The sequence below is a fragment of the Rattus rattus genome, chromosome 9 (genome assembly GCF_011064425.1).
Source record: "Rattus rattus isolate New Zealand chromosome 9, Rrattus_CSIRO_v1, whole genome shotgun sequence".
Classification (NCBI taxonomy): domain Eukaryota; kingdom Metazoa; phylum Chordata; class Mammalia; order Rodentia; family Muridae; genus Rattus; species Rattus rattus.
The window spans coordinates 34,748,233-34,760,487 of record NC_046162.1 but is presented as its reverse complement, the minus strand read 5'-3'; the positions used below and the strand labels follow the sequence as shown (position 1 = coordinate 34,760,487).

Here is a 12,255-nt window from a genome sequence, read left to right as displayed (position 1 = left end):
TGGGCAGAGAGGCTCAGTGGTCCAGGTGAGAATGGTGGCTCAGACTGGTGGAGGAGATAAGAAGTGGTTGGAGTCTAGATTTTGAAGGTAGAACATTATAACCCGCTAAGTGGAGGGTCAGTGTCAAGACACTACAAGGTTGTCTGGTCCGAACAGCTGCTCTGTGGAAGAATGGAGCTGCCAGTAACTGAGGAGGTCAACCTCACAGAGTCAGAGGTTCTATGTGGGGGCTGAGGATACAGCTCAGTACTAGAGCGCTTATGTGAGAGTGGAGTTTGGAGACATTTTAGGCCTAGAGTTGGAGTGTAGAGTTCCTAGCAAAATCGGGAGTCAGGTAGACATTGTAACACACGCCTTTAATCCCAGCACGCAAGGGGCAGAGAGAGGGAGATCTCTGTGGGAGACTAACCCTGACTTTGATCTACAGAGTGACTTCAGGACAGCCTGGGTTACATAGTAAGAAGTGGTCTCAGGGGATAAAAGGAAAGGTGGAGTTGTCAGATAGATGCTGCTCCATTGTCCAGATTTTATTTTTAAGTGTGTGTGTGTGTGTGTGTGTGTGTGTGTGTGTGTGTGTGTGTGTGTGTGTGTGTACTGTACAGTGCGTGCGCACTGTGGGAGGCTGTCACATTCCCTGCAGCTCTAGTTACAGGCTCACCAAGAGCAGCATGTGCTCCTAACCGCTGAGCCATCTCACCAGCCCCCAGCCTGAAGATGTGTAAAGCCATACCAACTCCAGGACTGAAAGGAAGAGTGGCCTCCAAGGCTGGAGGAATGAAGCAATGAGTACTCTGAAAGTCAAGTGATGGAACCTGGTTTAAAGGAAGAGCAGGGATCAGTCTCTCATGAGGGCAAAGGATTGGGGAAATGGTGACGGTCCTCAGCATTTTGGAGGTCATTGCGGATGCTGACAGGTCTCGGGGCAAGAGGCAGGCTAGGCTGAGGGGAGACTGAGAGCTGAGATCTGGGGTCACTGAATGAGGCTGGACCTAATAAGGGGTTCTGAGAGAGAAGACTGAGGTGGTAGCTGGGAGACGGTTCACAGACAGGAAACAGCAGCCTGTTTGTCCCCTAGTGGCATGTGCCTTACGTGTCCATGCAGCTCACTGCTAGTCTCTCCTCCCTTAATAGACAGACATGCTATGTAGCTCTGGATGCTGCGGGCTTGGAACTATGCAGACCAGGCTGGCCTTGAATTCAGAGATCCACTTGCCTCTGCCTCCTGAGTCTGGGATGTAAGGACTGAGCACCAACGCGCCCAGCTTCAGACATCAACTCTCGTTTATCTAAGACAGGGAGGTCTGAAGTAGGCCAAGACTTGAGGGAGAGGTGCAGCTACTGCTGGAGGCAGGATTGCAGGGAGAGGGTAGGCCAGGATGTCTGTGATCTCTGGAGCCCTGCCCAGCCAGAGGCCTCGTGCCAGCTTTGCCTCTGGCTTTGCCCTAGAGTTTCAATAGCCCAGTAACAAGCAAGGGACCTGTGCTAGGCCATTGACTTCCAGGAGAAGACACCCAAGGACTGAGGATTGTCCCACTGACAAGCCTGCGACCAACTTCATCTGCTTTACTTCTCCCAGGTGTTCTTTACGGTCTTGTTCCGAGATGTCTCATTTCTTCTTTTGTGCCACAGTGAGCAGTCACTCCCATGTGCTCTCAGCCAACAGCATTTCAACAGACACGTTTGTCTGGGTGGAAGCTGGCCTACCTCAGTTGTAGATATCCACAGAGCTCTGGCCTGCAAGGGCATGCACACCAAGCCTGGCAGCGACTCCTTGTGGCTGGGCCGAGTTCTCTCTCGACCTGCTGAGTCATCTTTTGACATAGAACCATTTGACTGAAAAGTAATAGTCCTGCAGTGCTAAGGAAACCAGAAAAATGAAGTCTGGACAGACTGTCCCTGGAGGGAGCCAGGTCCCACCTGACCTCACCCCAATCAAGGGCCAAAGGAGATTCCTTCCCTGTGCCAACACATGCCGTTAGAGCTCAGGTGGAACAGTCTGGGAGCTGTAGAAGGGAAGGCTGCAGACAGCCATTGAGCTTCACTGGGAGCTGTAGAAGGGAAGGCTGCAGACAGCCATTGAGCTTCATAGACCCAGGAGGTCAGGAAGGACTTCTGGGCAGGAGACACACTGAGTGTCCTAGAAGAGGCTCACTAGGAGGTGGGACTGCATAGTCAGTCTGCAAGATTGGGAGGCAGGGAAACAGTGCCACAGGACACAAGGAGTGTAGAGTGCCCTCTTCCCATAAGCTTGTGATTTTTGACTGCCAGGATGAGATGACTACAGAGCTCACTGAAGTTCTGCATGCCCCGACCCTCACACCCCCCTGCCCCAGAATGCTCCATGTTCACCAGCCTCCTGGTCATTTTCCAGCATAACAAGCCTGGCCAGCCCCCACATGGCGTCCCCCAACTTTCTCCACTCTACGAACATTTCAGCAGTCCACACCCTACCCCTGCACCAGCGGACATCAGCCAGAAGCAAGGTATGGGCCAGGGATGGGAGGTGGCCATTGAGGTGGGAACTTAGGGTCCAAGCTCCTGGCTTCTGAAGCCACAAAGGCTGGCCCACATTTCATAACAGAAAAGGCTGGGACTTTGCAAACCCCGGCCCCAAAGAAAAGGTCAGAAAGGAACCCGGAGTGGAAGGCAGGATGATTGAAAGTTTGAAGCCAGCCTGAGCTATGAGTCCAGACAATCCTGGGCTGCAGAACAAGATCCTGCCTTGGAGGGTTTTTGGGTTTTTTGGGGGGGGGGGAGAAGAAAGAGGGGGTTGTTGTTTTCTTTTTAAAGTCAAAAAGGGTCTGAGTCTGAGGGTATGGGGAGGAGGAACCAATTCTGATTGGCTGTGAGGTTGAGGGCACAGGAGGAGCAACCAATCAGAATGTGAGGCTGCTGGCATGGGGAGGAGGACATAATCCTGATTGGCTGTGAGGCTGCTGGCTCTCCATTTAGGTGTGAGAGCAGCATCTGTCTGTGCATTGGTGCAGCTGTAAAACTCACGGCCTTTCCCCACAGTGAGAAAATGGAAAGTGGTGGTTGTGATGGCTGATTCACTTCAGCCTCAGCCAAAGTCATTCTGAAATCCACCATTGTCAGCTGTGGGAAACCTGCTGACTCAACCCTGGGGCTGAGTGGAACCCTGCCTCTTCAGGCCAGGTTCTTCTAGGCTAGGGGCTGCCTTCTACTCAAAGAGCCAGGCAAGAGTCCTAAGCAGAGGCTTCAAAGGCAGAGCACCAGGAACTGGTGAGAGCTGGCCTCTCATTCCCCAGGACTCCAAGCTTTGCCTGTGTCCAACAGTGTTCTAAGGCAAGCCACTCAGCACCTCAGTTCTTGCTCCTTTGGTTTATCCAAAGGGCACTGTTATTACCCCAGGGTAGTTCTCTCTGGGCTTCTAGTAAAAGGAAGCAGAGGGATCTTAGAGGCCTCTAGAGAAGGCTCTAAGGTATAGTAACTGTCCCCACCTCCCAGGTCAGAGTGATGTGCTTACTTGACCTCTTTCCACTACAGGAGTTCACAGACCGCTGCAGACCCCTGATCTCTCTGGATTTTATTCTCTGACCTCAGGCAGCATGGGACAGCTCCCCCATACTGTGAGCTGGTAAGTGTGGGCACAGAGAAAAAGGGACACTGTATCTGCCCTCCCATGCTCCTTCTCTACCCAGCTTGTTGAGACCCAAGCTGCCAGCTCTGTAGCCAGTAGCTTAAGCCTAACCAAGCTCTGAGCTAGCAATCCATGTGACCGTGGGCATTCCCCAGGGAGCCTGACATACTTCCTTTAGGGAGGTAGGAATGCTGGCTACTGGTCTCAACCCTATTGCAATTACTTCTCCAGAAGGTGAGGAAATTGGACCTGAGCAAGGTGGTGGTATAAACCACCAAAGGAGAGGCTACTGCTTCTCATAGCTGCCTGGTAGGCAGGCAGCTTTCTGGTGGCCTGTGTGCTGCCAGTCTGTCCCAGCCTTGGTGGAGCTGTATGAAGAATGGGGTCCTTCCTGGTCTCTGGTGCTTGCTTGAGCCACACTTGTGACCATCCTACTGGAAGGGTCTACTGCGCCTGGACCAGGCCTGACTGTTGGCCAGAGTCTGTTCTCAGCTGGAATTGGGTCTTAACAGACCACTGGCCTGCCTTTTACTCATTAATCACAGTGTGGCCTGAGTAGGTCTCTAACCAGCAGCAGGAAAGACTGTCTTCCCAAGAAGGCAGTGAAGGGCAAACCTTCAGCCTGGGCCTGCCTGCCCTGTTCCACTTGCTACTTCTCTGTGATCAGCACACTCCTCCATTTCAGATTGTTTGGGACAAAGTTCCATTCTAAATACAAGTCAGCCCACCCCAGGACCAAGGTGGGACTCGAGTTCAGCCTGATGGTGCCAGGCCAGTGCTCTGAACTGGCCGCTCTCTGGACAGCCTCTCAGTCCTGCAGCTCTACCTGTGTCCTTAGGGCTCAGACATGGAGCACTCTCTGCACTGAGCCCCAGAGAAACTCTGCTGGAGGTGACTGTGACCTGAGGTCTCTGCCTTTCAAAATAAAGTCTGCCCAGTGGACAAACAGGCAAGAAGCCAGCGCAGTTATGGTGCACTGTTAACACTGTCTTGATTTGGAACTGTAGGAGCTCAGAGAGATACCTCATTCTCCTTGGGGCCCCTAGGCTTTTGAGTTGAAGCAAGGGGTTGTGAAGAGATGGCTCAGAAGTTAAGAGAACTGGCTGTTCTTCCAGAGGACCTAGGGTTTGGTTCCTAGCACCCACATGGTGAAGCCAACCCCTTCTTTGGAGCTCCTAGAGTACCAGGCATGCATGTGGTGCACAGAAAAAAAAGAAAAAAAAAAAAAAAAAAAAAAAAAAAAATCATACATGTTAGAAAATAATAATAAAACTTAAGAATCAAAGCAGGCAAACTGGGACAGGAGAGCAATCCAGACAGTGTCAGTAGAAAGCATACGATAGCAGGCTGCCAGATACATGGAGAACTATGTATGAGTCCCACCACACAAGGCACATAAGTCCTTCCTCATGTCTGGCTAGCAGTCAGACGGCTAACAGCTGTCTCTCCCAACCACAGGCCCAGCCCTCCTCTCTACCCCCTGTCCCCTTCCTGCGGATATAGACAGCACTTCCCTGCCCCCACTGCAGCCCCTGGCGCCCCCTATCCCAGGTGAGTCCCCTACCCCTGCAGCCAGGCTCCTGCTTCCTGTTGCCCAGGCTTCAATGGCCACACAGGGCTGTGTTCAGGCCAGTGCTTACCCTGTGTTAGTTGTTTGTCCATCTGTCTGTCTATAACTTTGGAGTCTCATGCTGTTCTGTGCCTGAAGATTCAACCAGAAGTCTCAGCCTAAGACACACTGGACAGAGCACCCCCACCCCCCCAGAGCAGCCAAGACAGCTCTACTGGTCACCCTTGCTGAGGTATCCTTTGAGCTCTCCCCAAGCCAAGGCAGTACCTGTTAGATAGTGCTGTCTGGTAGAGCCTGCCTGCTTAGACCTCTGTAAGCAGCAAACTAGAGTAATCTGTACATCAAAGCAGGAAAGGGGGTGTGCGGGTGGGGGGTGATGGCGATATATGCGCCCCTTCATATAGCTCATTCTAGTGACAGACCTAGCACTAGACATGCCATGAGTAAGAGGTAGAGATACAGCACCAACAGCGGAATGGGTCAGCTGGGCTCAAGACAAGCCTTAAGGGGGCCCCAACCAGGCATGATGGCTCAGAGAGGATTGTGGGAAGCAATTCCTGAAAAAGGTAGAGAAACTGAAGCTAACTGAAGGATGGGGTGATGACTGTGACAGGGAAATAGGAAGATGAGGAAATGTAGTAGGGGTGCCGAGGTGGGGCTGTAAAGGCCCCAAGAAGCAGGCTTGAGGTTTTTTTCTCTTGTATATAGCAGTATACCTTGAGCTGAAGGGAGCCAGAAGTGTTCTTTTAAAAAGTCAGTCTGTTGTGAAGAGGGGAGCCTGGAGGATGAAGTGGAGAGCAAAGGCCCAAAGGTAGTGAGCGATAGGCTGCCACACTTATCCATAGGGGCAGGATTAACAACTGCCTGAATAGCACATGTGAGTCTTTTGCAGTGTCTGTGCATACATATGTGTGTACCTGTGTCTAGACCAGTGAGTATAAAGTAACTGTCAGTTGTGTTCTCTGTGCACGGATTTCCATATGTGTTCAAAGCTGAGACCAAATTTCTAGTTTAGTGTTGCTTTCTTCTGCCTTCAGGTTCACCCACCCATCCTTGATGCTGGGATCTGGTGTACCTGGGCACCCAGCAGCCATCCCTCACCCGGCCATTGTGCCCTCCTCAGGGAAGCAGGAGCTGCAGCCATATGACAGAAACCTGTGAGTTAATATATAGGCTGGGAGAAGGGGACAAGAAGGTGCGAGCCAGGCAGATGAACAGAGTGCTTTGGTCAGCCAGGACATGCACCTCAAAGGACAGCCTGGAGAGCCCTGCCCAGCTGTTCTGTGGCTCTGGCATTGTCCATTATTACTGTGTTTTGTAATCTTCAAAAGCAAGTGTGGGTGGGGAAGGATAAGGAACAATTTTTTTTTTTTTTTTTTTTTTGAGAAAGGGGATTAGTCTGTGTGCTTTTCCCACTTGGCTACAGCATTCTTGAAAGGAACAGTTACTCTCTGCTCGCTCATGGGAGGCAATTAGAAAATTCTACATAAAGAGTAAAGAGTGGGGGTTGGGGATTTGGCTCAGTGGTAGAGCGTTTTGCCTAGCTTGAGCACAAGGTCCTGGGTTGGGTCCCCAGCTCGAAAAGAAAAAAAAAAAAAAAAAAAAAAAAAAAAAAAAAAAGAAAGAGTAAAGAGTGGTGGAGCTGGCCTCTAGTCCCAGCACTTGGGAGGCAGAGGCAGGGGGATCTCTGGGTTCGATGCTAGCCTGTTTTACATAGTGAGTTCCAGGACGGCCAGGGATACACAGAGAAGCCCTGAACAAAAAGAACAAAAGGTGGTGGGCTTAGGTTATGTCCACTGCTAGGTGGAGGCGTGGTGGGGTGAAAGGGGGAGGCTACTTTCTAAGTAATGTAATCTGGTTGTGTACCTTAGGAAAACACAGGCAGAACCCAAGGCAGAGAAGGAGGCGAAGAAGCCAATCATCAAAAAGCCCCTCAATGCTTTCATGCTTTACATGAAGGAGATGAGAGCCAAGGTCATTGCGGAGTGCACACTCAAGGAAAGCGCTGCCATCAACCAGATCCTGGGTCGCAGGGTAAGGCCATTGGCAGGTGGGCTGGCAGGGATTGCCTCCAACCCTTTTCACCCTGGTATGGTGTCCTCATTTCCCGATGCACCCCATCCGCCTGCTTCCCTGTTGCAGTGGCATGCACTATCTCGAGAAGAGCAAGCCAAGTACTATGAGCTGGCCCGCAAGGAAAGGCAGCTGCACATGCAGTTATACCCAGGCTGGTCAGCACGGGATAACTACGTAAGTAGCTAGCAATACATCATGGGGGTGGTATGGGAGCCCTTGAGATATTTATTATACCCAAGACAGCAGCCTCAACATAGGAAGGGGAATTGGTCTTGACTATCAGAAGAAAGCTTAAACAACTTCCCTTAAAGATGGTTCTCCACTCCAGAATGCATTCACTCATGGAACTGTTGCTGAGTATTTAGTGTGGCCACATGAGAAGGGGAAGGAAGGGGCCTGGAAATCCCTCCTGTACTCAAAGGGGAGATAAGATTGAGAGGGAGAGGGACCCCCTAATCGTACCCTGCCTTCTGTAGCCTTGTAAGAACTAAAGGCAAGAAAGAGGAGTCCCCAAGTAGGAGAGGTCTATGTCCTAGAGGCAGTAGGCTGCAGATAGCCCATTGTCTACCTCCCAGAACCAACCACTCCTTGTTCTGCAGGGAAAGAAGAAGAGGCGGTCAAGGGAAAAGCATCAAGAATCCACCACAGGTGAGGCCTTGCTTCAGTAGTATAGAGGTTCCTCTCCACATTCCCATTTCAAGAGCAGCCCTGCTCTGGCCCAGAGGGTGGGGTGGAATCCTCAGCCACAAACCTTCAGTGCCTGAAGGGCTCTGGAAACAAATCTGCATCTCTTAAGTCTAATTCCATGCAAGTAGCAGCTTAATGTAGGAACAGACAGCAGAAGCACATGATACACCTCTATGCCACCTTTGCCAGCCCTGCTCAGTTAGGTTCCACCAGAAAAGCTAATGAGGAACTGATCATAAAGTTCTGTCTAAACCAAAAATGTTAGCCAGGACCCAATAGTAATCACACAGCCTGCTGACAGGTACCAGACAATTTCTCCACCACTCGTTCCCATTTCTCATGGCAGTACATAGGACTGCAGAGAACCCAGTGAACTCATCCTGCTATAGGCCTTATTCTTGTCCCAACACTGATGATTTAGACGACAGACTATGATGTACATTCTCAGCTGTGTTGCTCCCATACAGAAAAGCTGGAGCCCAGGATTGGAACAGGACAGGAAAAAAATTCCTACCCCTTTCTATGTAAGTGTGGAACATTAGATATAATTATGCTGTATATTCCTTTAGCCTTATTAGGAACATGGGCCAGAGATGGGACATTTTTATTTAGAAAAACTGCATAAAATAGGCAGGTAGTTGGGGGAAGAGGATAGCCCCAAGATAGAAAACGTAGAAGCCCTAAAGGCCCCTGTGCAGTACTAGAGCCTCCATGCTCGGATGCTCGGCCAAGGGAAAGGGAGGACAGCATGAAGACCACCTCCACACTCCATCATTCTTCCCACTGACTCTTTTGCCCACCTGGGTGACTGCCTTTCCTTACACCTTGCTCTGGGTCCTAAGGCTTCCCCTGGGTCTAGCTATGCCATGGGAAGGTCCATTCTGCCTGTGGGGGCTATGGGGTGTCTGTAACTGGCTAACACTGATGTTACCTCTTCTTTCTGGGCCCTGTTCTGCCCTGCTGCCTGCCTGCTCGCCCTCTGCCCTGTTCTGCCCCTCTGGCATGGGTGTGAGCAGACCCTGGCTCGCCTAAGAAATGTCGTGCTCGCTTTGGCCTCAACCAGCAGACGGATTGGTGTGGTCCGTGCAGGTGGGTTTGTCCCCACCATCATTCTCCCTTTGCTTCAAGCTGCTTCCCTTATTGCACATGTTCTGCCGGGTCTGCAGCCCTTCCTTTGGTCCCTCAGTCCCCTAGCAAGCCCTGGAGAGAAGGGAACCCTTGTCTCTTAATACAAGTGAATGTTGAGCACTGCTTGTGGAAATGTCTGGTCTAGGCAGACAAGTAGAAAAGGAGACACACACATAACCAAAGGTGGGTCTGGTATCAGTCAGATTTACCAAATCCTTAGGAAACAAACCTGTCATACATTTAGGTGACTGAAGCCCCTACTCTTAGCTCCAAAGTGATTAAGTTCCACAAATTCCCTCACATTTTTAAAATAGAATTCCTGCTTAAGAAATACAAGGTGATAGTATCAGACTCCTAGAAATAGTCTGATCACCAGTGTGTGACTGCCATCTTAGATCTGCTAACACCAAAAAGAGGAGACACAGGATACAGGGAGAGAAGCATCCAAGAACAAAGAGGAAGTGTATGTGTGTCGTGCTCACAATAGGAAATAGAGACTCCATCCCTAGAAGAAGTCCTATTCCATCCACGTGTGCTATTGAGACAGATTGTGGCTGGGGACAAGTGTATACCTGGAACCCTAGCCCTCAGGAGGCTAAGGCAGGCCAGCCAGCACCACTGGAAGACCCTGTCTAAAGCAAAAGAACAAAAGACAAACTGCCCCCAACATGCTAGATTACTTACAAGCATCACAGTCAACCTTGCCTTAATAATGCCCATAGAATCTCTACAATAGACCCAAACTAAGAGTCGGTTCCCCTGGAAAAGAGGAAGCAGCCCACAGGCCTACAACACAAGATTCCTCTTGCCACCTTGTGGCTGTTCTGTGTAATTGCACTTATCTTGGGTCTGGGCCAGGTGGGGCTGAAAGATGGGCATAGTTTCCTTGGCCATGGAGAGAGGACAGAGTGGTTAGCAGGCCTGTTCAAGGACAGCCATTTTCTGGTGTGATGTGTGACTATGGATTCACCCTCTGTTTACAGATAACTCTCTTCACTATTCCTAGGAGGAAAAAGAAATGCATTCGGTACTTACCCGGAGAAGGCCGCTGCCCCAGCCCCGTTCCTTCCGATGACAGTGCTGTAGGCTGTCCCAGGTCCCCAGCTCCCCAGGACTCACCCTCGTACCTTCTGCTGCCCACCTTCCCCACAGAACTGCTTGCCTGCCCAGTGGAACCAGCACCAACATTCTCAGGTTGCTCTGCAGCTCTCACTCTTCCAGCCCCTAAGTCTCCAAAGACCCCCCACAGCACCCTCCAGAATGCACAAATACAGCAACAAGAATCTCAGAGACAGGCAGCCTAACAGCTTTGCGTGCTAGGCACAGAGCACCTGGCTTCCCACCCCTAACTCAGAAGGAGGCAACAAGACCAGCTCACGTGGAACCAGATAGGGGCCCTCTTAAGGTGGTGAAGATTTCAAAGGCTACACAACATCCCCTCAAGAGGTGGGGGATCAGATCTATGTAGCTGTATCATCTAAAGGGGATCCTGCTGCCTATGACAGCCATATCTCTTATTGCTGGCTGGACATCCCTATTGTCCCTAGTAGGTTTTGTTTTGGCTGTAGGTCAGATGGGTAGACTGACTTCGTCAGCTGCCTACTCTACAAGTGCTCCTCTGCCTTCTGCCATACCTTCTCCATGCCAGCACTTCTGGACCAAGAATACCTGGTCTGTCACACAAAATAACTCTGTGGTTGACCAGCCACACAAACAATAATGCTTCTCTCTTAAGGAAACTGAGAAGCTCTGTTTACAAAAAACAGCTGCTGTTCCCAAGCTGGGCCAGAGGAAGTGTCTTACTGTGTTCTCAGGAGTTTGCAAGAGGAGGGAATAGGATACTTTAGGCCTTTCAACCTTGGCAACAACACTGACCTCCCTACTGGTGGGCAGTAGTCAGCTTTCATTTCAGTCTTTCCTGACAAGCTCACTAGCATTAGAAACTACAGGCAATAAGTTAAAGTTGGCCTAAATTCAGTGTGCACCCTTCTCTGCCAGCCTCTTCCCAGTTCCTTTCCAGCTCATCTGTGTCAGCTGAGTCAGCTCCTGGGCAGCTGTGAGAGGGCAAATCCCAACAGCCAGAGCCCATCCTTCAGCAGTTAGAACCCGCCAGCTTCAGTTTCTCTGTGGGGCTGAAGGTAGAGATCTGTTCCAACTAAAGCAAGGAGCCCATAAAACCTCTTTGTGGTGGACATGGTTCCTTGCCACATTCTAGAAACTCTTTGAGCCAAACTTAACCTTGAGCCTTGAAAAACAAGTTTTGTTTTAACTTAACTTTTTTTTTTTTTTTGCATTTTCACTGTATATAGCCTGAATCCAAAGAAAAGGGGTTATCCAAGTATTCCACAAAAAAACAAAGCCCTTTAGTTCCTACTTTAGTCGCTCACTTCTCAATCCAAAGATCATGTTTCTAGTGTAGTGTTAGAAGTCTTGAAGAAGTCTGACCAAGTGTGACAGTGCGTACCTATAACCCCAGCACTTGGAAGACAGAGGCAGGCAGACCTCTGAATTCCAGGGCAACCAGGGCTACATAGACCTTTTCTCAAAAAGAAAAACTGTTGTATTCAAATATTTTTGTATTGTTAATGCATTACCATAGAAAAGCTTTTTTAAACAGGAGAATAAAGATTCTTTTTACTTGGTTTTTCAAAGCCTGACTGAATAATAAGCTGTTTCAATTAACAGCAAGGTGGCCTAGCACTGCTGCTCTTGCAGAGAATCCAGGTTAATTCCCAGCACCAGCACGGCAGCTCTCAGTTAACAGTACCTACTAATGTTCCTTCTCTTCGGTCACAAAACCTGGAGTGTATCTCTTAGTATGAACAAAGATTCCAAGACTGCCAAACTGAAAAAAACAAAAATCACAACATCTCTTGACAGGGGCTTGGTCCTGATTACCACAGCTGAGCTCAACTTTTCAACTCTTTTTTTTTTTTTTTTTTTTTTTTGTTCTTTTTTTTCGAGCTGGGGACCGAACCCAGGGTCTTGCACTTCCTAGGCAAGCGCTCTACCACTGAGCTAAATCCCCAACCCCTCTGCTTTTAATCCTGACACTACAGTCAAGGCAGGCTGGCCTACTCCCCAGTAACCTTGTGCACCAATGCGCTAGCTGGCAGTCGCTGTCCAGACATTGGACAGTCCAACCTGAAGTGTATTTAGATCTACTTTCCTAAAGGACAGAAGAAAAGGCACT

General features: G+C 49.9%; 1 protein-coding gene across 2 annotated transcripts in view; it reads left to right on the top strand.

Annotated features, from left to right (window-relative positions):
* Tcf7 (transcription factor 7) overlaps positions 1–11,713 on the top strand; it is a 30,325-nt gene extending 18,612 nt beyond the window's left edge. The window contains exons 4-11 of one of the 2 annotated variants that reach the window (XM_032913650.1): positions 2,372–2,483; positions 3,508–3,598; positions 6,209–6,328; positions 7,043–7,205; positions 7,314–7,421; positions 7,847–7,895; positions 8,951–9,023; positions 10,069–11,713. In XM_032913650.1, coding sequence (XP_032769541.1) covers positions 2,372–2,483; positions 3,508–3,598; positions 6,209–6,328; positions 7,043–7,205; positions 7,314–7,421; positions 7,847–7,895; positions 8,951–9,023; positions 10,069–10,366 — 1,014 coding nt within the window. In that variant the 3' untranslated portion in view covers positions 10,367–11,713. Of the gene's footprint in view, positions 1–2,371; positions 2,484–3,507; positions 3,599–5,059; positions 5,153–6,208; positions 6,329–7,042; positions 7,206–7,313; positions 7,422–7,846; positions 7,896–8,950; positions 9,024–10,068 lie in introns of both variants that reach the window. The other variant, XM_032913649.1, reaches the window with a different exon arrangement.
* Positions 11,714–12,255: the final 542 nt, after the last annotated feature.